This window comes from Ixodes scapularis, unplaced genomic scaffold, assembly GCF_016920785.2.
Source record: "Ixodes scapularis isolate PalLabHiFi unplaced genomic scaffold, ASM1692078v2 PGA_scaffold2__306_contigs__length_199485367, whole genome shotgun sequence".
NCBI classification, from domain to species: Eukaryota; Metazoa; Arthropoda; class Arachnida; order Ixodida; family Ixodidae; genus Ixodes; species Ixodes scapularis.
In genome coordinates this window covers 57527933-57550620 of record NW_024609857.1, presented here as the reverse complement: position 1 = coordinate 57550620, position 22688 = coordinate 57527933, and the positions used below count along the sequence as shown (strand labels likewise).

General features: G+C 46.9%; 1 protein-coding gene across 1 annotated transcript in view; it reads right to left on the bottom strand.

Annotated features, from left to right (window-relative positions):
- The window catches only part of LOC8038542 (medium-chain acyl-CoA ligase ACSF2, mitochondrial), a 36643-nt gene that overhangs the window by 5270 nt on the left and 8685 nt on the right, over positions 1-22688 (bottom strand). The window contains exons 4-15 of the mRNA XM_029987456.3: positions 22391-22519; positions 22247-22300; positions 18257-18375; positions 18114-18161; positions 17454-17571; positions 16774-16869; positions 13921-14069; positions 12359-12450; positions 6215-6291; positions 5105-5212; positions 2691-2836; positions 645-786 (exon numbers count right to left, since the gene is read on the bottom strand). Coding sequence (XP_029843316.2) covers positions 645-786; positions 2691-2836; positions 5105-5212; positions 6215-6291; positions 12359-12450; positions 13921-14069; positions 16774-16869; positions 17454-17571; positions 18114-18161; positions 18257-18375; positions 22247-22300; positions 22391-22519 — 1278 coding nt within the window. The remainder of the gene's footprint in view (positions 1-644; positions 787-2690; positions 2837-5104; positions 5213-6214; positions 6292-12358; positions 12451-13920; positions 14070-16773; positions 16870-17453; positions 17572-18113; positions 18162-18256; positions 18376-22246; positions 22301-22390; positions 22520-22688) is intronic.

Sequence of the window (22688 nt, the reverse complement as noted above, 5' to 3'; positions counted from 1 at the left end):
GTTGTTACAGAAATTGAATGTGCGTTGAAAATCATTACTTGACGTCTGACCACGGAATGCTTTCTTTATATCTTAAATAAAGTGACCGTGATATTGTACCGTGATGTCCAAAGGATGTGAAAAAAACAAAAGAAAAATGGTCTATAGAAATTCCTGGCTGATGTTCATTTTAGCCGTAGTCACACTGCTCAGACATCACACAAAATACATGGCGTTCAATGCAGACATGACTTGCGTTCGCAGACAATTCTGTCCGCAGACAGAATTGTCTGCGGATAAACCTCGGGCATTTTCGGAGCATGCTTGTGTCATTCATATACGTATGCTCAGAACATGTCTGCACACATGTCTTTTATGACTTCTTTGACATGACCGCCACACAAGACAGGCGCCCCAGACAGTGCTGCAGGCTGCCCTTTGTAAAATGCATTGGCAGTGCGACCACGGCTTAAAGTTTCAAGTTCCCTCACGCGCTTACGAGCAGAGATACGTATTTGGCATGTAAGATCGATTACCTTCCTGTATACCGTGGGTATTTTTTGATGACAGTTTTCCATGGCCTCGTCTTGTAAGTCAACGAGCGTGTAACGTTGCGCAATGCGTGCGTGCGTCCTATCATTTGAGCCGGCTGCCGTCATCCTTACCTGGACTTCGAGCACGTCGGGGTGCCTGTAGAGGAAGTCCTCGATCTCCACGGGGTAGACGTTCTCACCGCCCCGGATGATCATGTCCTTGATGCGACCCGAGATGGTCAGGCGACCGTCCTCGCTCATCCTCGCCTCGTCCCTACAGAGAGAGATAGACAAGATGGATTACCCGGCTGTGAAACGTGCGCGGGCTATTAAAGTTACTCCTGTTTCACAAAATACACCATAGGCCATCAGAACGAACTCCTTCAAAGAATCAACGGATCGGCTTGCGATCTCGACTGCATGTGAGCGCCAACCGGCGTGCGCTAAATTGCCGACTAAAAAAAACAAAAAAAACAAACAAACAAACAAACAAACAAAGGTTGTTTTGAAGGATTTAACACGCTCCTAAAACAGGGATATCATACTCCCGTTTTGTGGGCACTTAAATAGCCTTCAGAACGAACACCTTTAAATATTTGTCGAATCAGGCAGCCATCTTTACATTGCGCGTACCGATCGGCGCGCGCTAGTTCGACAATTTGCTTAAGAGAGAGAGAGAGAAAAAATATTTATTTTAGCACGCCTAGTCCGGCGCTCCAATATAGCTTTACCACACTTCCCCAAGTACGTTGTGGACGTGCTGGATCAGAAGTGGCAGTAGGAGGTGTTGGTGATCTTTAGGTGGAGTGATCCAGCTCTCCCAAGAGGTTAGGTGTAGGTCGGGGTGCAGTTGGTGTAGAGTGGCAGATATGAGGGGTTTCGCGTGTGGACAATCCCACATCATCTGTATGTTGGGAGGGTGGCTTCCGCAATGGGGACAGTAGGGGCGTCCAGGGAGTCATTGTATGTAGTGTTTGTAATGAGGGGTCATTAGAGTGTGAGTTTGAGCACGGCGTAAGATGGCACCCTCCTCGCGGGTGAAATGTGGAGGCGGATGGGGGAGAGGCGAAGCGGTCATGCGCAGTTCTTTGAGGATAGCCGTTCGAGCTTTGTGGAGTTGCTTGCGGTGTTCACGTGGGTCGTAGGACTCAGGCCAGAGGGTAGGAGGCCCCGGATTTCCTTCAGCGCGCGAGAGCGCGTGCGCTCTTGAATTTCCTCCCATGCCCTGATGGCCTGGTATCCATTGGATAGTGACGTTCAGATGAGGGGATAGTTTTGAAGGCCATCCAATTCCCCTAAAACAGGAAGTAACCTTGAAATCGGTGCAACCCAGTGACAGTGAGTGCGGCCATTTCCGCCTCCGTGGGTCGCCCAGTGACAGTCAAATAACACACTTATTTGCGAGTAGATATCTGTTCGTTTCTGCAGCGTTATGGCTAAGCGAGTTCGGTATTTAACATCTTGCGTTTCAGGATTATTCACTCGATTCTATAACACAACACAGCTCGCTTGGAGAAAGAAAAAAATTAATCGCCTTGATTCTGCGTATAGAGTTCGAGTAACGCAGAATTCGGACCGAGGGGCTGTTACAGGGCAATATGTAATATTTTTCCTCTAAGTTTAGCGGGTAGTGGTCAAGTGACGCCATCAGTATGAGGTAGTCATGTGACACCAATCCCGTGACCTGACGTCACGTGATGTGACCAGCTACTGACACCGCGATATAGCAGTGATATCCCACGACACCGTGACGTAACGTGATCTCACGTCACGTCACGTCACGTGGTTACGGGACCCATGCATAACCACTAGTGACACCAACCACCTGACCCATAGCTACATCAACCACGTGATCATTATACGCCCGTGCTATTGTGCTCTAGTAACAGTATTTCTTCACGCACTAGAAACTAGCCCGGGAAAGCATTCTGCTCAAAAATGGCGACCGGTGCGTTTGTTTTGCAGTACACGCGTAACGAGCTGAAAGCACCCTCTTTTAAAATACGTGCCCTCACCAAACAATACATACTACATACACACATTTTATTGACTCAGTGGGACTATAAAAGAGTGGGACTATTAAAATAAACTATATTTTAAAGATTTTTTTTTTAATTAGTGCAAGTCTCGATCAGCGATGCGTATATATCTCGAGATCACTATCAGTTTGCCACTCACCCCGTGTGATACCAGTTGTAGCGGATGACCTCCCTGGTCTTGCCTTCCTCCTTGAAGTAGCCCATGAAGACGAGGTAGCCTCGGGCGCACAGCTCTCCCCTCTGGTTCACCGGGACGATCCTGTCTTCCGCGTCCACAATCTTCACCTGGAATAACACGAGGCGCGATGCAGAGCGCTCTGTCTTCGACTCGCGGCTGCAGAAAAAGAACTTGCGAAAAATATTTAATAATAATAATAAAAGATGATTAGAAGAAGCCAGTGTGACCATCTTTTATGTGCAATAACAAACGAAGTTCTATAGTTTCAGAGCACATCAAAGTATTTATGAACCTGTCGGTAGGTCAGTATTATATTAATCTTCATGAACACGTTGTTATTACAAAGTAACACTGTCACGGGAATTCGATGAAACGAAATGAGCTACAAGTTTTTAATTGTTTCGAGATAAAAGAGCGTTTAATTTTAATAACTTTGAGCCAGAAGTAAGTTAAAAATATAGTGGCTCTATACATGAATGCCCCCTCAGGTTATAATATACAACACTATATTTATTCACCAACTACAAGCATGGTGGGGGGCTGGGGAAAAAGCTGTCCACGCAGCTTGGCAGGTGCCCAGCTGCCCCTACAGGCACACAGAAGTGGTGAACGAACAAAAACAAATAAGTAAACATACCGTTCATAGGTTATCATACATAAGGCACAATGTTTCCCTCGTTGAAAAGAAAAAAAAAAATATTGGCAATTGTCTACATCGAGCAAAAAATACATAGAATAATTTCGAGATTGAAAAAAGAAATGATACAATACAAAGCATTCCTCCCCCCCCCCCCTCCAAAAAAAAAAAAAAAAAAAATATATATATATATATAAAAAGTAAACACCTTATTGAAGCAATAAATAACTGGCAGTTGTTTAGATCGGAAAAAAGCAATCACGGAGTTCATGCATGCTGCAAGATTCGACAGGGTGTATCAAATGGATCGATGGCTGTTTGAAGGGACCACATAAATCGGTTTCTGAACGTGTCGATCAAATATTTTACATAGAGGTGGCCGAACAAGGTGCATTAAGGTTTATGAAACTTTCATTGAACAAACTTACCTGACTAAAAAGTTTGAAACGAAAAACTTGAAATCTCTCCATTCGGCTGCCGTCTGCTAACTAAAGCGTTGCCTCCGAGATTTTTCGCGCACTGGCGGCGCACCTCAGGCCACTGAATTCGCCGGAAGAGACTGTTGCTGCGGGTACAGTGTTCTAGAGGGGCTTGTAGTGGCAAGAGCGGCGGCCGCTTTGTGAAGAGTTTGCGCGTAGACGACACCATGGCGATGCTGTTCTGTGCCCTAGGAGCGCGCCCCCGTCAGCCCCATCATCAGCGCTGTTAGGCGCTTACTACTGTGGTTTGACTGGAGCTTTTCGCGGTGCGAAACGACTGCTAATGTTGTTCTGTATACTCTGTTTCACCTTATGATGTACCGCAGGAAAGGCTACAAGCGCGAGCTCTTGGCTCTGGGGCACATCTCGGCGGCACACGCTCTCGTGAATTAAGAGCAGCTGCGAACGCTATGATCTCGCGCTTCTAGCCTTCGCTGTGGTACAACATAAGGTGAAACGAAGTATAGTAAGTTGTTGTTCTGCCTTTAGACTAATGCCTCTAGAGTGTGTGCTATCCTCTACTTGAAATATTCCCGTGTTTTGAGGGAGATTATTTAAATAATCTCGACAATTATTTTTTGGTTACGTGTCATCGTCAGCTTTGCACTCGCTGGCTAACATTTCTTCTTTGCAACTTTTGTACGTGCTGTTTCGGGGTACAAGTCATCTTCATGGTGCGCTTAGCTCAAGCAACGAGCGAGTGAAGGTCGCTCTCTGCTACAGGGAGTACCACAAGACGAAAGAAATCCGCCAACGTTTTCGGATGGAGTTTCGGGGGCAACCTCTGGGCTGGGTGACGTGCCTCCAACGAGGAGCGAAACATCCAAAACAAGTCACCGACAAGAGTGGTGCCATCACTGAAGCCGACGCTGAAAAATGCGGCACTCAGGGACTTCACTGCCGACCGACACCGCACAGAAGACGAGGCCGTAGTGCTGACATTTTTGCGTCACCAAGCAAGGCCGACGCTGGACATAGATTGGAAACAAGTGCTGCATCAGCACTCGGCTTAGAGTCAAGTTTGAGCCAAACGTTGACGTAATCGTCGTGTCCAATCTGTGACCAGCGTTGGCCTTCTCTGATGACGACATCTCATTCAGCACTTCGCCCTTGTTATCTAGGTGGTGTTGGATATTCACCGGGTAAGGACTATCTAAATAATCTGTTGTTTTTCAGAAATTTGTTTTTATCAGAACGTACAACTGGTGATTATAGTCCGTAAAATACGGTAATGGCGTGTACTAAAAATTACCACCGACCTCGGTGTGCTCGAAGGGCCTCCCAACGGTTTCAATCCATTCTTCTGTTGGTTCGTCAGGGCACGTGGAGGATATAAGGGGACTGGTTTCTGTCGTGCCGTAGAAAATCTGAAACATAACCACCGTTATTACAACACAACAACAGCAACAACAACAAAGAAACGTTTTTGGAATGAACCCTTTAAAAAAAATGCGCGCCATTATGTCATTGTAGCTTATCGCTGAGTAACAATTTGCTTCATATTTATTTCCCAGCAGTTTGCCAAGCATTAAAAAAAAATTACGTCATCAAACTTTGTCGTGGTTTTCTTATTGAAGTGTGTGTTGCTTTTGTCTTTTTTTTTAAATAAAAAAATAAAGACGTTGACAAATCTTTGTAATGCGAAACTAGAGCGCAGCTCTTGAGGAGGAGCGGAGAGCATAGAAGGAGGACACAAGGAGGGGAGGGTACGGAGGAGGCGGGCCGCGGGAGGACATACCCTCCCCTCCATAGCCTCCCCCTCCCCTCCTTCTCCTCAAGAGCTACGCTCTAGTTTCAAATTACAGATTTGTAAACGTCTTTAATTTTTTTATTAAAAAAGAAAGACAAAAGCAAGGAGGAGAAGGGTATGTCCCTCCGCCTCCTCCGCACCCTCCCTTCCCTCATCCTATCCTCTCCCATTTTCCTCCCCTCCTCCTCTCCTCGTGCCGCTGAATTTGTTCATGGGCGACGTGACACGAAGTCGAGACGTCATTTTACCCACTAAATTTAGCGAGGAAAGTGGATTGGTGTGGAGGTCACGTGACGTCATTTTTCCCGCTAAATCTAGCGGGGAAACTGAATTGGTGTTTAGGTCACGTGACGTCGATTTCCCCGCTAAATTTAGCGTGGAAACTTAACACGCTGAAGTTAGCGGGGAAATGTTCCTCACTAAATTTAACGGGGAAATTCGGGCACGTGCACCCCGAGCATGTGTCGGCACCGAGGGCTGCGTGAGCGTTCGGTGAGGACTCCAAGACAACCGCACGCTCCGTGCCCAAGAAATGGCGACAGCCAATGTTGCACGATGGGGTCTTGAAAAAGGTCCATTTGCGAAGAGAAAGGATTACTTTCTGTCCGGCAGAACGTACGTAAAACTGTCGCGCATTCAGTTTGGTCCTCGCGTTCTTCACCACCTCGGGAGGGCACGGGGCTCCGGCCATCGTTCCTGTGGAGAGAGTCGCGTGTGAGTCAGTTGCGAGTAAAGTCTGCCGGTCTCGTCTCATTCAGGAAGACCTAACCAAGTAACGTGTAGCCACCGCGCGGGCGGTCCTGTGGATCGCGAGGTGTGTGAAGACCGTAGGATTCTATACGCCTTCACAGTCCTCGAACGGGGTTTGTGTGGGAACCCATGGGTTCCACAGAGTACTCTGAGGGGAGGTTCCCAGGGCTCCCGAAATTTCCTCAGCCGTCCCTGCCTAGTGTCCTTCCAGTTTAAGCACTACCTTAAAAAAATCTGAGCCCCGCATAACAATGTTCCAGACATTCTCCATACTCAGTTTCACTTTAAAGGCTGGTTCACACATAGCGCGGAGCGCTCAGTTAGCGCTTCATGAGCGCTGGAAACAGCGATCATGTGGCACCGACTTGCGCCTGACGTAGCGCACGGTTAGGGCTTCAGAAGCGCTTCAGTAGGCGCTCGGCTAGCGCTTCAGCAGAGCAGTGTAAGCGCTTTCAGGCTCCTTGTGCCGCGCTTGCTGCTGCGGAACAGCGCGTGCACGGCGATTCCGTTGTTGTTGTTTCTCCTTTGGTGGTGAAAGAAGAGGAAGTATAAGAGCCACTTTCCAAGCAAGGGGTCCGGCAGACGATCCACAGTCATGGACTCTGAGCGACTGATTGATTGTGTATGACCTCATCGCTTTCTATTCGGTATGCGTGACCCTGGTTTCAAAGACACACAGTTAAAAAATAATGGCCTTCGATAGAGCTCTGTGTCTCGGTCCCTCATCCTGGGAACAATTGGTTCGCTTCGCCGGATACCCGTCGGTATCTCGGTGGCGAAAGATTTCGCGCACTCAGAAGGCTCTTCTGGGCTTTAAGTCGTCCACATACATACGCACTAATTGTGTATGCAAGAGCATTTGTCGCGTTTCTCCTTCAGCGCCCCACATGTCCCCCATGATACCGCTGATGCAAAGCCAACCACAGGAACCGGAACCGCAGTGCCCGCGCCAATCCGCAGAATAACCGCCGTACAAAAAGCGCTAACAAGGCGCTACTGAAGCGCTAACAAGGCGCAACTATACTCCGTTTCAGCTTCGGTCCAGACGCAGCCGATGCTACAAGCGCGAGCATGTAGCCCAGAACAGTGCTTGCACTGCACGAGCGTGCTGCTTGGCAGGGATGCTGAAAGCCCGGAGCTCGCGCTTGTAGCTTTGGCTGCGTCTGGACCGAAGCTGAAACAATGTATAGAGCCACTGTATATGGCAGTGTAGCTGCCAGAGTAGCGCCACGCTTTTCCCTGTGCCACCCCTCACCGCGATTGGTCACACGCGGTGCCATAGCAATGAGCCGAGCTCGCACCGTGCCCACACAACCGAGTGACTACTCGTCACGTGACCTCGCAAGAGCCGTGATGTCAGGAGTAAGATGGCAGCGCCCAGAGCTGGTGGATGCGAGTTTGTTCTGTGTGCGGTAGTCGTAATGTGCCACTGCTTGCCGACGATTTCGGACTTCTTCGTGCTCTCTGAAGCGTGTTTCACATGCAGCGATTTTGGCCCTAGAGCGGCGCGATTTCTGCCGTCGCGGCGCTCGTGCCGCTTAACCGCTGGTGCTGGCCAGACCGCCGCAACGGCAAAAATCGCGCCGCTCTCGGGCCAAAACCGCTGCTTGTGAAACACGCTTGACACAGGTATAACGTGAAGATCCTAAAAAATTAGACTTTATACTTGTTCTGTGCAAGATCGCTCTTGATATTAGCACCTGTGCGACAGCATCAGTCACATCGCCGTAGCGATGCTCGGATTCCCGGATGTGTTCGAGGATCGATAAGACTTTTAGCGTGCAATTTTCGCATATTCTTGGCTTTGTTCCAACGTTGGAGTGTCTGAGAATCGATGCAAAATGTATGCGTCGCATGTTGGGTCTTGGGGAACTTGTTTCAGCCCTAGGTAACCCGTAACCGTATAATCACAGAAACTTTTAGCGAGGCAGCTCCTGCAATTTCACGTTTTGTACTAATCAACGATTTTACGATATAGCTTTTGGGATAAAATTTTTGCATTTTGCTAGCTTTCTTTCAAAGTTTGAATTTCTGAGAACCGAAACGAAAGGCGTACGTCGCGTGTAAGTCCCAGGGGAAGCTCTTTCAGTTCTGGGTCACCGAATGATCACAGCAACGTTTAGCGAGGAAGCGCCTGCGATCTTTAACCCTTTGTTCTAATCGACGATTTTACGAATCAGCAGTTCTGAAGATTTTGATATAACGTGCTTTCGTTGCAATGGATGGCATTTGATCGCAGTGTTTTTTTTTTTTTTTTTTTTTTTTCAAGTGACAAACTGGCGTTTGCTCAAATTGTGAATATGAAATGTCCTTCAATATGACAATGCATCAACACATACTATAAACTTAAGGCCCGTTCACACGATGCATTTTTCTCGCGCATCTAGTGTCGCGAAACGTAGTCTCGCGAAATGGTTGCGCAGTCTGAACGAGTCCGAAAAGGACGCGCGCATCTAAAAAAGTTGCGCGCACACCTCGCTTCTGGAGCGAGCTTTTGCTGAAACTTTGCCGAGTCCTGTCAATCACTCTGAGGGCGCCGCCAATGGCCGCTCAGAAACGCTCTCACGTGGCCTTTGAGGGGGGAGCGAGCTGTTTGAGAAGACCACTTCACTGCCGGTGGTGTAGCCGAGCCAAATCCGAAAAAAAAAAAACACGAAACCACGAACGATGGATACTGCCGGCGCTTCCGCAAGCACGTCAAGCACCACTGAAGGAAAAGTGAGTAGCATATCGGAAAAAAATCCAGCGATGGACGAAGACGTAATTGGTGATGATGATAATTCGCGTCTATTTTTAGCCATAATTAAGAAATAAAACCTTGAGACAAGGAAACAAAAAGGGACGTACACAGATAAAATTAGCGCAAACGCCAGTTTGCGCTAATTTTATCTGATCATGTTTTATCTTATCACGTTTTATCTGATCTAATTTTATCTGATCATGTTTTATCTGATCATGTTTTATCTGATCATGTCTAACCAACTAGCCCAACAGATGATATTGACGTACACAGTACCGTCTCAAAACCAGCACAGCGTACAGCTCTCATTTACTTCCACAACAGTCTTCTTCTTTGTCAACCTCCATCCAAATTATACCTATTCAACAGTAAATAAAGTAAATGGCAGTAAATGACAATTCAACAACTAGTAAATGACAATTTTAAAGTAAATGGAAGTAAATGACAGCTGTATGCTGTGCTGGGTTTAAGACGGTGGTGTGTATGTCCCTTTTTGTTTCCTCTTAAGGTTTTATTTCTTAATTATGATTGTTCACCAGCTCGCCTGCGTTTTGACTCTTAGAATGTGGCGGGAGATGGAGAACACGACGCTGAATGGCTAATGGTGATGATGATGATGTTGGCTTTCAACTGAAGCGCCGCTTTATGGTCAACACCCAAACTATTTTCGCGAGTCTAAACGTCATCGTTGTTGCACGTGAAGCGGTACGTGTGAACGAGCACATTTCGCGAAACTTGAGTGTCGCGAAACTGTTGCGCGCCTAAAAGATGCGTCGTGTGAACAGACCCTTAGATGCTCAGAGGTGTGTTCGTCTTTGTAATTAAAGAGTTACAGACAATTATTTCTTACGAGTGTAATATTTATTTTCTGTAGCTAGGCCCATTTTGTGCTCATTAATGTCAGTGTGCTATGATGTTAACATGTGCTTATGGTTCTAAATATCTTCTTTGCAATGCCTACAAAGGCCGAAATTACGTCAGCCGACCCCAGCTCACGTATTGGACATGAAAACTGCGTCATTAGGACGTATGCGCTCGTCAACAATCAATTCGTCGACGAATATTTGAATTTGCGTTCGTGGCCAATGAGTGCCCTGACGGAAATTATCATCACTTGTGAATGCCAAGTTCTATGGTGTAATTAAAACGCACGGTGGAAGCTTGGGGTCATCGCACCGGTGCCCTGGCATGTCACGACCGCGTGATTTCACAGTTCCCTTATGAGTTGAGAATTATAGCGAAGGAAGAAGAAGTTAAAAAACTATTTCATGGCTCCTTTATTACGGATATGCGTGCTACACCAGATAAAATATTGACTTTTTGCATGCCGGTCAACTTCCGGACGACCACTTGGCCTGTCGGCAAGAACACCTCATATCCGGCGTCCGTCTCTTTTGATGGCGTGAAAAATCCTCTGGAGACCACCATGCTGTTCTCCTTGGTTTAACCCCGTTGACTGTTCATAGCCCAAACGACGGTGAGACCGTCGTCGACGTCGCTCCTCGCCAGTCGGTGAGATAATCTCATCTTGAATGGATGATTGGTCCTTGAAGTAGCATGATGCTAAGCATTTATTCGTTTACTATGAGGCAGTCGAGCAGCAGTCATGTCCCGAGGAAATCGTCCTGTCGTGGCCGGCGTAATCGGAGTTTGTTCCATAAGAGCGAAGTCCGAAAGTAGAAGGACGGTACGTACGTCCCACGGAGCGGCCGCCATCCCGGAGGCGCGGAAAACCATTCGCCTTGTCAGTGCCCCTCTATACGATACTTAGCAGCTCTCGTCGCCCGAGGGTCCCCGGGCAGCAAATCAGTGTTGCGGAATGGGCACCCCCCTATTCCATTCCAATTCCATTCCGGGGAATTAGAGTTTGCGATAATTCAATTCCTTTCAGCTCCTAGGAATGGGGACACTGGGCCCATTCCCACTCCTGGAATGGCTGAATCGTTCCATTCCATTCCTCTAATTCCTAAACGTAGAAATTAGCTCTTGGCAGATACACTGTGTTGCCGGTATAAGCACCATAAAGCTGACATTATCAAACACATAGACAATTAAAACAAAATACAAAATGCCTAAAAAAAAAGTTCTGATTTTACTAAGCGGAGCGCTGGTGGCACAAAGTGTTTGTTAACATTGTACTGCAAACACCGAGAAAGCCCCTTGATATGTCGATGCTTGTTTAAAACATCGGTCTTTCGAACAAATCGTATCACTTCACAGAAGAAACAGGCACCGTTACTCCCGAGGCCCGTGCCGTACCACCATGCCAAGCGTCTTTTATCACTTTTCAATGAACGAATGGAGATATCAAATAGAAAAAAGCGTCGCTAGCAGCACGGTTAACATGGAAACCTACCAGGCCCAAAATGGAGATCACTATCGGTGCATCTAGATAATTTTGCGCCGTGTCGCTACTCTGGCAGCTACGCTGCCATACACAGTGGCTCTAGGCGCTACAAAAGCGCTAATTGCGCGATATATTAGAACGAAGTCACGCGCTAGGAAATGCCACATGAGCACTCTTTGAAGCGCTCACGTACAGCTAACTTAGCGCTCCGCTGTATGCGTGAACAGGCCTTCAGTCAGACCGCGGCCGACTCTACGATCTCAAGGGGCCAATCAAGTCACGTCAAAATTGCATCGTCATCGCGGCCATTTCCTTTTGCAGATTTACTATCACGCACAGAAGAAAGTGCGCGATAGCGGCGTTATCACTTCGCGTGATTGGTATTGCGAGTGATAGAAAACGCACAAAAAATATAAGCGCCATGACGATGCACTTTTGGAGCCGTTTAATTCCATCTTCCCCCTCCCCTAAAAAAAATAAATCTTGGCTACGTTGTTGCTCTGGGCCAGTCCAAAACCGGTTGTCAGGGTTCGTGCATATGACAAACGGTCCGATTGGCCGGCGCCAAGGTCAAGTGCGGCGTTGGCCAATCACGGCCGCAAGATATTTCGCCGAATTTGTCGCCAAGTGTCCAGATTAGGGCCACTGAGCTGCGATATTGTGGACATAAGGCGGCTGCATACTGCCTCTCAGGTTTAGTTTAAAACGTTGTCAAAGCTCTTGATGCAAGCAAGTGGCCGGATTACATTGGCGAGTGCTGGCCGTACCCAGCGAACTCGCGTACGTTGTATTCTCGTCAAGTTGATTGAGCGAGCGTTAAGGTAATTACTACGTAGAACTGTATCGTAGTGATCCGCATAGGCGCAGGTTGTTCACGCGGCGGAGAAGCTAAAAAGATTTCGTGCATGCAAAAGTTGGTTCCTCACCTTTTCGAACGGATGAAACATCGTATTCTCCTTGTTCCAATTGATTTATCATGTCAATATACATGGTGGGTGTCCCGTACAAAAGCGTGCACCTGCGATAAAAATTAAATAAAATTATCCACGCCTCGTTTCACTGCTGGTTCTCGCGCGCTCTAAAAATCGCCTAGTACCCGCAGATCATGTGGAAATCAAATTACTGTAAAACCCTTGATGTTTTAAGGGCACGCGAAAGTTTCTGTCCTGAACAGTGTTTTACATGCAGCGGTTTTGGCCCTAGAAAGGCGCGATTTCTGCCGTCGCGGCGCTCTGGCCAGCACCAGCGGTTAAGCGGCACGAGCGCCGCGACGGCAGAAATCGCGCCGCTCTAGGGCCAAAATCGCTGCATGTGAAACACGATTGAAGGGTTTCAATGCAGGCGTCTGGAATTCGCGAAATATAGTGGCCGCAATTATGTCCTCTGTAACCGATTCGCAAAAAATAGAGGCAGCTAAAAAAAAAAAAAAACGTTTTACAGTGTTATTATTAAAGAGAAACCCAAGAAAATGACGAAACTCAAGAAAGGCATTGGCCAGTGAAATATTCTTCTAGCTTGTGGTAGCGCACGCATACTGAAATTCATCCGGATAAAGTGCGGCATGAACAAACAATCGAGCTGCTTTTAACCGCTATGCAACGATAAAAGTTATCCTCAAAAAGTGTTAGAAAAGATCGTCCGCAAAGCGCGAAACAGAAGGTGGGAAACCACGCTGTCGTTTTCTCTATAACGTTTCTCACGTGACCTTGTAAGTAGAGTTGCCGGCATTGATCGTTCGTTCCGAAAGCCAGGAACAGAGCGACTAAATACGTTCAGAGTAACGACACTCTATTTCCGGGCTGTCTTCTGGGTGCCGCCATTCTGTGTGCAGTTTTGTGGGCAGAGCGGGTGCGATGTCGATGGGGACAATTTTACAAAGGCAATACCGCTGTCAGACGGGCACGTTATAAAGGCCTTCAGAACGAACTCCTTCAAAAGGACGGCAAATCAGTGCTCGCCGCTAAACGCAAGACCGGGAGCTAATTCGCCGATTCTGTAAAGAATTTCGTTCTGGAGGCCTTTAATGTGCCCGTCCGACAGGGGTAGAATCCCTCATCCTTATGGCGCGTTTACCCTTGCGGATTCGCGGGCGAATCCGCGCAGGCGGGAAGTGGATTTTGGAGCCGAGTGGCGAAATCGACTTGTCGCTGGAGGAAAATCTGAAGCAGTCAGAAACCCACAATCAGATTTTCCGCCAGCGACGGGTCAATTCCGCCCACCCGGCTCCAAAATCCACTCTCCACCTGCGCAGATCGTTTCGCGATTCCGCAAGTGTAAATGCGCCATTAGAGACGGTGTCAAGAAGTTCAGGCGGTTTCGGTTTACTTTGTCGCGGACTGCCAGAATATTTATGGAGGATGGAGGCAACACGTTTACATACAATAATGCTGCATGTAACTGTGACAACTATAGAATTAAGGCACATGATAGCTGAAGTCCAGTTACTCCGAAGCTTAACGCATTTAGCGGCTCAAGAGTGTGACCTCACCTGTGCTTTGTGATGGCTTCTAAAGAAGCCTTTGCGTTGAAGCTGGGCGCGGGCATCACCGTGGTGGAGCCAAATCTGACGGCGGCCAACGAGGCTCCCACGCAGCCGTAACAGTGGATCAGGGGTACGTTGAGGCAAAATGATTCATCCTGCAAACAGAGAATAAAGAAAAATCATTAATAACGTTTTTTTTTGTTTTGTTTTTCTTTGTGAGAGCGGTTTTGATCGTGGTTTCGAAGAGTTTCGCGCACCACGATGTTATTAAAGGGGTACGGAAACAAAAAGACGTGACCGCGAGCTTTCCACCTCTCGCTTCAAAATTGGCCATTGAGAAGCGCAACGCGTATCGCGATCGTGACGTCAACGGCTCCTGCGCTGCCAAGGCCTCCGAAATGTTTCGCGCGCCCTGCTCCGGTCTGTCTATACGCTCGGCTGTCCAGCAGAAAAAGCGAGCCGAGTCACTTCTCTAGATCTCCACATGCGGTGCTTAGAACTAAACCAGAAAAACCAGAATCGGAAAGAGAATGACCTCAAAACACGCTGTCTAGTGTGAGCCCGCGGCATGAAGCTTGCATTTTCATTGTTCTCGTCATTAGAATAGAGACAGACAATTCGATCTAAGTTCATTCGTAATTTTTACTAGCTGATCTTGTCTTTGCGCTGTTTTTTTGGATGATGACTCAGAATGCAACACTTAGTGCGAATGCAAATAGGTCCTCCGCGGATACTGTCTGGGCTGGCGGGACAGACATAGAAATATCTTTTTCATCATGCATGAGAGCAGCTTTCTGAACTTCATTTACGTGCACGGACCATGGCCATTGAAGCTTTGAAGAGATGAACATTCAAATTTCGATCAACATCTTCCTTGCCAAAGGTCTGTGTGATGCGCCGAGAGGCGGGGAGCACATTTCGCGCTGTTCCTAAGTTCCGTAGACCGACGAGAATGGTGATGATGATAATTCGCGGCTATTTCTTTGCATTGTTAGATTTGGTTGTGAGCGCTACCAAGCGCTCCGCAGCAAGTCTCTACAGGCGAATGCGACGGCCTGAGGAGCGCTGTCAGCGTGGCAAAGATCTCGGAGGCCATGCCAAGGGTACTGTAGTTGCGAGCGTTGCCGTTTGGTGTCGTCAACGCGTGACAATATCGCTTAGTAGTAATATCCGAGGACTGTTCGCTCTATGACCTATACTGTACATAGATGTTCCGTAACATCATTCGTAGCAATTCCGGTTCTTTACGTGTCACAAGCCTTCAATTCACCGTCTTAGTTCCACAGCGCATAAGTAATAGCTCGAGGGAACCAGTAACTACAAGGAACCATCAGTAACCAGCAATGGCGATACATGCAAGCCATGCATATAAGGTATTTACTAGGGGCCATATTTAAGCGCGCTATTCACAGCGCATTCCGGGGGGTATGGTTGGCATGGCAGAGGTAGAGCTACTAAATGAGCTGCGCTTAGAGTATCGACACTCTATTCCCCGACATTGCTGTGGGCGCCGCCATTTGGGTTCGTATGCAGAGCAGGCGCAACTGCTGACCGTCATGACTCAAAAGTTCGACTTCCTAAGCATTAGATTTGATGTTAGGAAGGTCGTGTAATATATCTTTGCTCTGTCGCGAACTGTTAGAACATTTGTGGAGGGCGGAAAAGCGTTTCCTGTGATTTCAAAAAAAAGCTTCAGATAACTGGCAACCACGATTTAAAGACAATATGGCCAAGTGTCGTTATTCTAAAGCATAGCTTATTTAGTGGCATTAGTCAGAGGTACACGCATTCTCAGATTAAGCTCCTACCTAACGTCTGCAAAGAACGGCGATCTCGATCATGTGGAATGCACGTTGCGGGAGCACTGTGGAAGCTTTAACGTGCGCAGTGTAGAGAACTCGTGAGCGTCCTCCGCCACGTCGCACTCCGGGCTAAGTAACACCAAGAGCGAGTCATTCTGCTGCGAACTATATAGCGCAGTTTCTTAGAGGCCAATGACGAGGCGGCGTTTCAACGGAGCTTCACAGACATACACCAGGCGCAATCTTGAAATCTATTAACTCGTTTTGAAATTAGTTTTTTTCATTTCTGTCGGCAACCCAGAAATACTATACTTCGTTTCAGCTTCGGTCCGAGCGCGGCCGATGTTATCAGTCAAAGGGCCAATCACACAGCGCAAAAAGCGCAGCGTCATGGTGTGATTGGACTAGCCAGCGGAGGAGCGCGCAGAGAGAGACGGCGAATACCGGCTGGTCCTATCAACTGCAGAGAGGACGCCATGACGTTTACCTTCTTCGCTGTTTGATTGGCCCTTCGGCACATAACATCGGCCGCGCTCGGTCCTAAGCTGAAACGAAGTATAGTCTAGACTTGATTCTGGGCTGCTGCCACAACATAGACCATATCCAAACAAAGAAATAGGGGCAAAATTTTAGTTCCATACCCCTTTTACGGTTTGTTTGAAAACAAGGAGCCTAAAAGCGGCCGGAAAAAGAAATTGTACAAAAAAGTGCGGGAAGAAGGAGGAGGAGGAGAAGAGGGGGGGTGGGGGGGGGGGGGGGAGCAGACCCATTGCAATTGCTGTTAATGCACGAGTTTCGATGCGAACGGCAGTTAATTTAAGGTATGTTCACACATATATAGCGCAATGCTTATTTAGGAAACAGCGCAGGCGTAACGCTAACTTGAACGTAACACGGCGCTTTATCAGTGGTGCAACGCGTGGTCAGCGTTGTATCAAAAGGTCAGCGTTATTTCCCGCGCTGAAAATAGCGCTAAGGTAGCGTTGTAGTATATACGTGCGAACAGGACTTTATAGTTATTAAATTCCTACAGAACTCAAAGTGAAAGGCGCAGTACTTGCTCACGGAGTCCAAGTGTGCGGCCGATCAAATCGGCGTTGTTGACGACGTTGAAATGGGAAAGCTGCGCTGCTTTGGGGCGTCCCGTGGTGCCCTGCGTTCAACAAGAAGAAAACCGAAATCATGAGTCTGTTTGGTCATGCATCACCTTCATTGTGGCGTTGTCATCAGCAGGTAAGAAAGAAAATTTATTTGTTCTTTAAACAGAGGCATTTCCGACCTAACCTTTACCCTAGTTACACGAGCCAAGGACAGTTGGTATTTTGGAAGTCCCACTGAGCTCAACTGAGTTGCACGGTGTTACACGGTACATAGGCCTAACAACCCCAACTTTTGATACCTCTTGACACCGAAACGCAACCAAAACTGATGTCACATTAGCTTTTTTTAAGAAGTGATGCAAATGAATTATACGCACACTTTTCATTCATTGTAAACGTTTAAAAAATTAGCTCTTCTATTTTTAGAGTAAAAAAACAACGATAATCAGAATAATTTACATAACGAGAGTTTTATCGGCACCAAAATCGCAATGGCCGCCCACCCCTGATTACGTTTGGCCAGTTAATCGCTTTGTTTCATATTTATGATGCCACATATCTACGATCCGAGCAAATAGTATCGCAAACACTGAGATCGGCATCGGGTTTTGTGTAAAAGTATTCTAGATACGCATACCGATGTAAACTGAATGTTGATCGCTTCGTCGAACTGCAGCTTGGAGGAGATGGCGTGCATGGCGGCGTGGTGCTCAGCCGTCACCGACTGCATGAGGTCGTCATAGGTCACCGTACCGCTGCGGGAGACGCGTGCGTTGGTAAACCGGCCGTTAAGACAAAGGCGAAGTAAGAGCATGACAGAAACAACGAAGTGCCTCCCGAAATGCAGACTGTCTTTCATTCGAATGTTTCACTGGTGATCATATTATACGACACTATATAATGTCTAACAGTCGTGTCTTTTATGCAATCTTTAATCTTTAGCGAATTCTGAGGCGATCTTTGCTGTGACATTAAATGAAGTTTTTCTTTGTCCCTTGGAGCGAGCTAGGGCTTTCCAGACGATATGTGAAATTTTTTAGGATTCGACAACACGGAGTCATATGGTTACGCTCCAGGTATACGTATTCGTATAAGCGGTCACTCCTTATTCGCACCTTCCTACTACTTCTAATTGGTGTCCCTTGAACTATTTATTTTTTAACACTAATTATATGTTTCTGAAGAGATTAACGGCGTTTGGACTCCGTATGATTCCCTTTTGCCCTTAGAGTGTATAGAAAGGTAGGATTGATAAGATCCAAAGAAGCAAACGTATCGCACATATCAATGCACTCACGGCTTCGAGGTTTCGCCGATTAAAATGACGTGTTTCAGAAGCGGCAGCCTAGAAAAAAAGGAAAAAGAAAGAAACATTTTTGATAACGCACGCAGGTGTCGTCGTTCTCTTCCGCTAATGGAGCTGATAACGAGCTATCTCACCTGGCGCTTTTTAGTTGTCCCAGAGCCGACCTTTCCAATTCCGGCGCTATCTGGAGCAGCATTTTGTAAAAATCCTGTCTTGCGAACTTCTCTGCCACAATGAGCGCCGCGCACTCTGTCTGAGGAAAATACATACATCCGGGGATGAAATTACATGTTCGTTCGATTCACTTTATTCACACCAACGTATTCATACGCGTCTTGGTCGCGATCGTTGGTGATTCTACATCAAATCATCGCCGTCGAAAGAAAAAATAAAAAGAAAAGGAGTTTTGGTTGTTTCCTAAATCTTTTCGATCATCAGCATCGCGGTATCAAAAACATATATTCTACGCCGATACCTTGCCGAGGTTTAAAATATTCTGACGTGGTTTTGTTCATATGAACTACATGATGTAATCGCGACATAATGATTATTTTTCTTCATACCTTTCTAAATGGCAGGGAAAATTTTTATTCGAGTTTTAAATAGTCACAGTTCAAAACTCGCAAGCTGAAACTCGCAATTTTCGGGCCAGGTGTCATTCACCCGAAAGCGACAATTTTGCTTTCTGTAAATAACCACAATCTAGATGGAAATGTCGAAATCTAATACGAAACACGGCAATATCCCCCCGTTCCCCCAAAATAAATAAATAAATAAATAAATAAATAAATAAATAAATAAATAAAATAAATAAATAAATAAATAAATAAATAAATAAATAAAGAAAGAAAGAAAGAAAGACACATATTTGTGAATTCAACGTATTCAAGGTGTTTTCTTTTTAGCTTTACACATTAGTTTTAAAAAAGCCATGAGAGCTACATTTACGCGGTTTGTGCAGGTGAGTTATACGGCAAGTGCGACATTGTATATGAGGCTAATCGTAACGATGAGTTGGTTAATTAGTTAAAATTTGTTAACTAACTTTTTATTTAGTGAAAAGAGACGTATAGTTTCAATCAAAACATTTCTAAACGCCATCAAAAACCACTAAATGAACTCTTTTTAAAAAGATATAACACTGGGACAGCATTTTACGGCGTTCCGTACAGGAACGCTCCATTTGGACGTGTTTTCAGGTTTCGGTTTCTTACCGGAGCGCATCTCTGCGCCCGATGTCCTGCTCACCAGTGGCTGAGACGCGCATCACCCGCGTCCGCCCAACTTCCCCTGGACTTGACACTCACGGAGAGGGATGCCATCGATCGCATCATCCGCTGCGTATACAAGAAAGCGCTTCACCTAACACCTTCAACAGAGACCAAGCGACTCGAGAAGCTTGGGCTTCACAACACCCTCTCGGAAATCATTGAGGCACAGAGGATAGCCCACTACGAAAGGCTATCTCTGACTACAGCGGGAAGAACCATCCTCACATCTTTGGGCATCAACTACCACCCAACAGGGCACAGTACGCGAGGCTGGCTTCCAAACGAGCTACGCGAGCAACTAAAGATTTCGCCTCTGCCTCGTCACATGCATCCAGTGCACGACGCAGACAGACGCATGGCCAGAGTGAAGGCTCTGGAGAACACTCTACAGCAAGGCTGCGACGACTCCGAGGTGACCTATGTCGACGCAGCCTCAGCTGACAGGGGTCGAATGACCCTTGCAGTTACGAATCGCTCCGGCCAAATCCTCACGGCAGGCAGCATGTACACCAGCAACAGTGCAGAGGCAGAGGAGGCAGCCATCGCCTTGGCCCTCACCCTCAGCACCACGAAAGTCATCGTCAGTGACTCCCAGATGGCCATCCGCCAGTACATGCGTGGTCACATCTCTGACAAAGCCCTCAAGATCGCCACTGGTCATCGTCTGATTGACCACCCAGTCCGCATACTGTGGTCTCCAGCCCATGCGTCACTCCCAGGCAACGAGAGTGCTCACAGTGCAGCCTGCGCTCTTACCAACCGGGCTAGCACACCAAGTGAGCACTCGACCTCCGCCACGTGGAACCACGACAACCTCTACACCTTTAAGGGGGTGCTGGACCACTACCGAGTAGAACGCCGAACCTACCCAGAGGCTCACAGCACTCTCAACAAGGCAGAATCCACCATCCTCCGTCAAGTCCAGACGGAGACCTTCCTCAACCCGGCGCAGTTGTACTCGTGGTACCCAGATACCTACGACCCGTCTTGCAGGAACTGTGGCGAGATCGCTACACTCCACCATATACTCTGGGGGTGTCCGGAGCTGCTTCTTCATTCGAAGAATAAGGAGTTCATCAAGCAAGCCAGGCAACCAGGCGCCTGGGAATCCTTCCTGCGGGATCCTGACCCCACGACTCAGAAAATTCTAGTCCAGCTGGCCTCGGACGCCGCCGGGAACATCGCGTTTCGTCTGTCGACCGAGGGGATCGCTTCGTCAAGGGTCTCTCTCTAAGAGAGACTCGGTTGACGCGGGGATCTAACAGTCTTGGACCCAATAAAGTTTACCTCACCTCACCTCACCTCACCTCCGTGCGACGAGGGAGGCGAGGGGGTGGCTTCGCGCCGCGACCATTGGGGAGCAGAACCGCGGGCGCAAAGATGCGCTCCGGTATGAAACCGAGCCCTAGAAACGCGTTAAAATTGAGCGTTTTTTAGAACGCCGTAAAATGCTGCCGCTGCGTTATGTCCCTCTAAAAAGTGCAGTACAACAGGCTAGCGGTTGTACAGCACTGTCTAAATTGCTCATCTACAGCTGGGAGACTCGTCGCCCTTGGAGGCAGACCAAGTTCCAGGCTGTATAAACATACACACAACCCATTTTGTTTTCCCTCTAAAAAGAGTTGATTTAGCGGTTTTCGATAACGCTCAGCAATTTTCTAATTAGAATCATATGTCTGCTTTCGCTAAATAAAAAGTTAATGCACAAATTTTAATTAATTAGCCGACTGATCGTTACGAGTAGCCTCATGTACCATGTCCCCCTTGCCGCATAACTCACCTGCACAAACGGCACAAGTGTAGCTCTAAAAGGCGTTGATATAATGGTTTTCGATTTATTTATTTATTTAAAATACCCTCAAGGCCATCGGAATTACAGAGGGGAGGGGGTGGGGGGGGGGGGGGGGTAGTGGCAGTAGTACACTTTGCAGCTCAATCTGAGCAGTATAGAATATTTATGGCAGTTCTAAATAAATGGTCAGGAACAATTGTTGCGATAGATGCGGGAAGGTGGTTCCAATCCACTGAAGTTTTCGGAAATATGCTTAGCAAGTTTCTAATTTGAACTATGTTTTTTTTTCTCCGGTTAAAAAGTTAATCAACAATTTATACCTCATTAGTCGGCTGATCGCTACGATATGCCAAATATACTATGACCCCCTGCAGCCGTATAACTTACTTGCACACTCTGCATAAGTGTAGCTTTCACGGCTTTCCTTAAAGAAATCTGCAAATCTTAAAAAAAAAAACGAAAAAAAAACCGTAGAGTAAAACAACAAACATATTCACCCTACAAAACGAGCTGTGGGTCTTTGTTATGTTCTAAGTAGATCGCCCTTACGAGTGAGATCTTTGTAGCACTACGATGGTCTACTTAAATGTGACAAATATTAATTGCTATCCTTTCTTGAGTCAGCTCCTATATGGAAGATGTTATGATCATTTAAAATAAATCCGTTATGAAATCTTATGACTTTGTCGTCCATCGGAAATAATTGTCGATGCCAAGAGAGCCGATATGAACGTAGTATACACAGTTACAGTTCCTCGCAAGAGCGACAGCTGCCGTAAACATCATTCTGGTGGCCGCCGATCATTGTGTTCCCACTCTCAACGGATTTGTAATAATGGGTCTATATGTGCCACAAAAACAGTGCTCCGATTTTAAATGTTTAGTTGATGAGAATAATAATAAAAAAACATTGTAATTTACAACGTCCTATTTTATTAAAAACCGCACGTATCAGTAACTGAAATCACGGCAGATCGGCGGAGGCCTCATGAATGCGCGCGTTTATATTTCAACAGCCATCGGCGTGAAAAATATGTTCGCACATGACGTGAACGACTCACATGGTTCAAGCAGAACTCAAGTTCTGAGACCTGGTAAGCGGTGTTCACGTTCACCTACAAAAAAAAAAAAAAAATAGAAAGTGGGTAAGGGCTTTTACTCTCCCCTCGGCATCCATCATGCCGAATTGATTCAGAAGCACTCACCAGGACAAGCCCCGCCTTGGCGGCCGCAAACATAGTCACCGCCCATTCATACAGGTTCGGTGCCACAATTCCGATTTTGGATCCAACGGGAAGTTGGAGAGACACCAGACCAGCCGCAAACTGGTGAATCTAAAAGATACAAAAAAAAAACAAAAAAACAAACAAACAGAGAAGCAGTTCTAGAGATGCAAGCAGAACTAAATCGTATTTGGTGCTACCACTCCCCCAAAAAAGCACACTCCTTAAATGTGGGTTGAATTAATATTGTAGTATGTAAACAGACCATACTGTGAGGCAT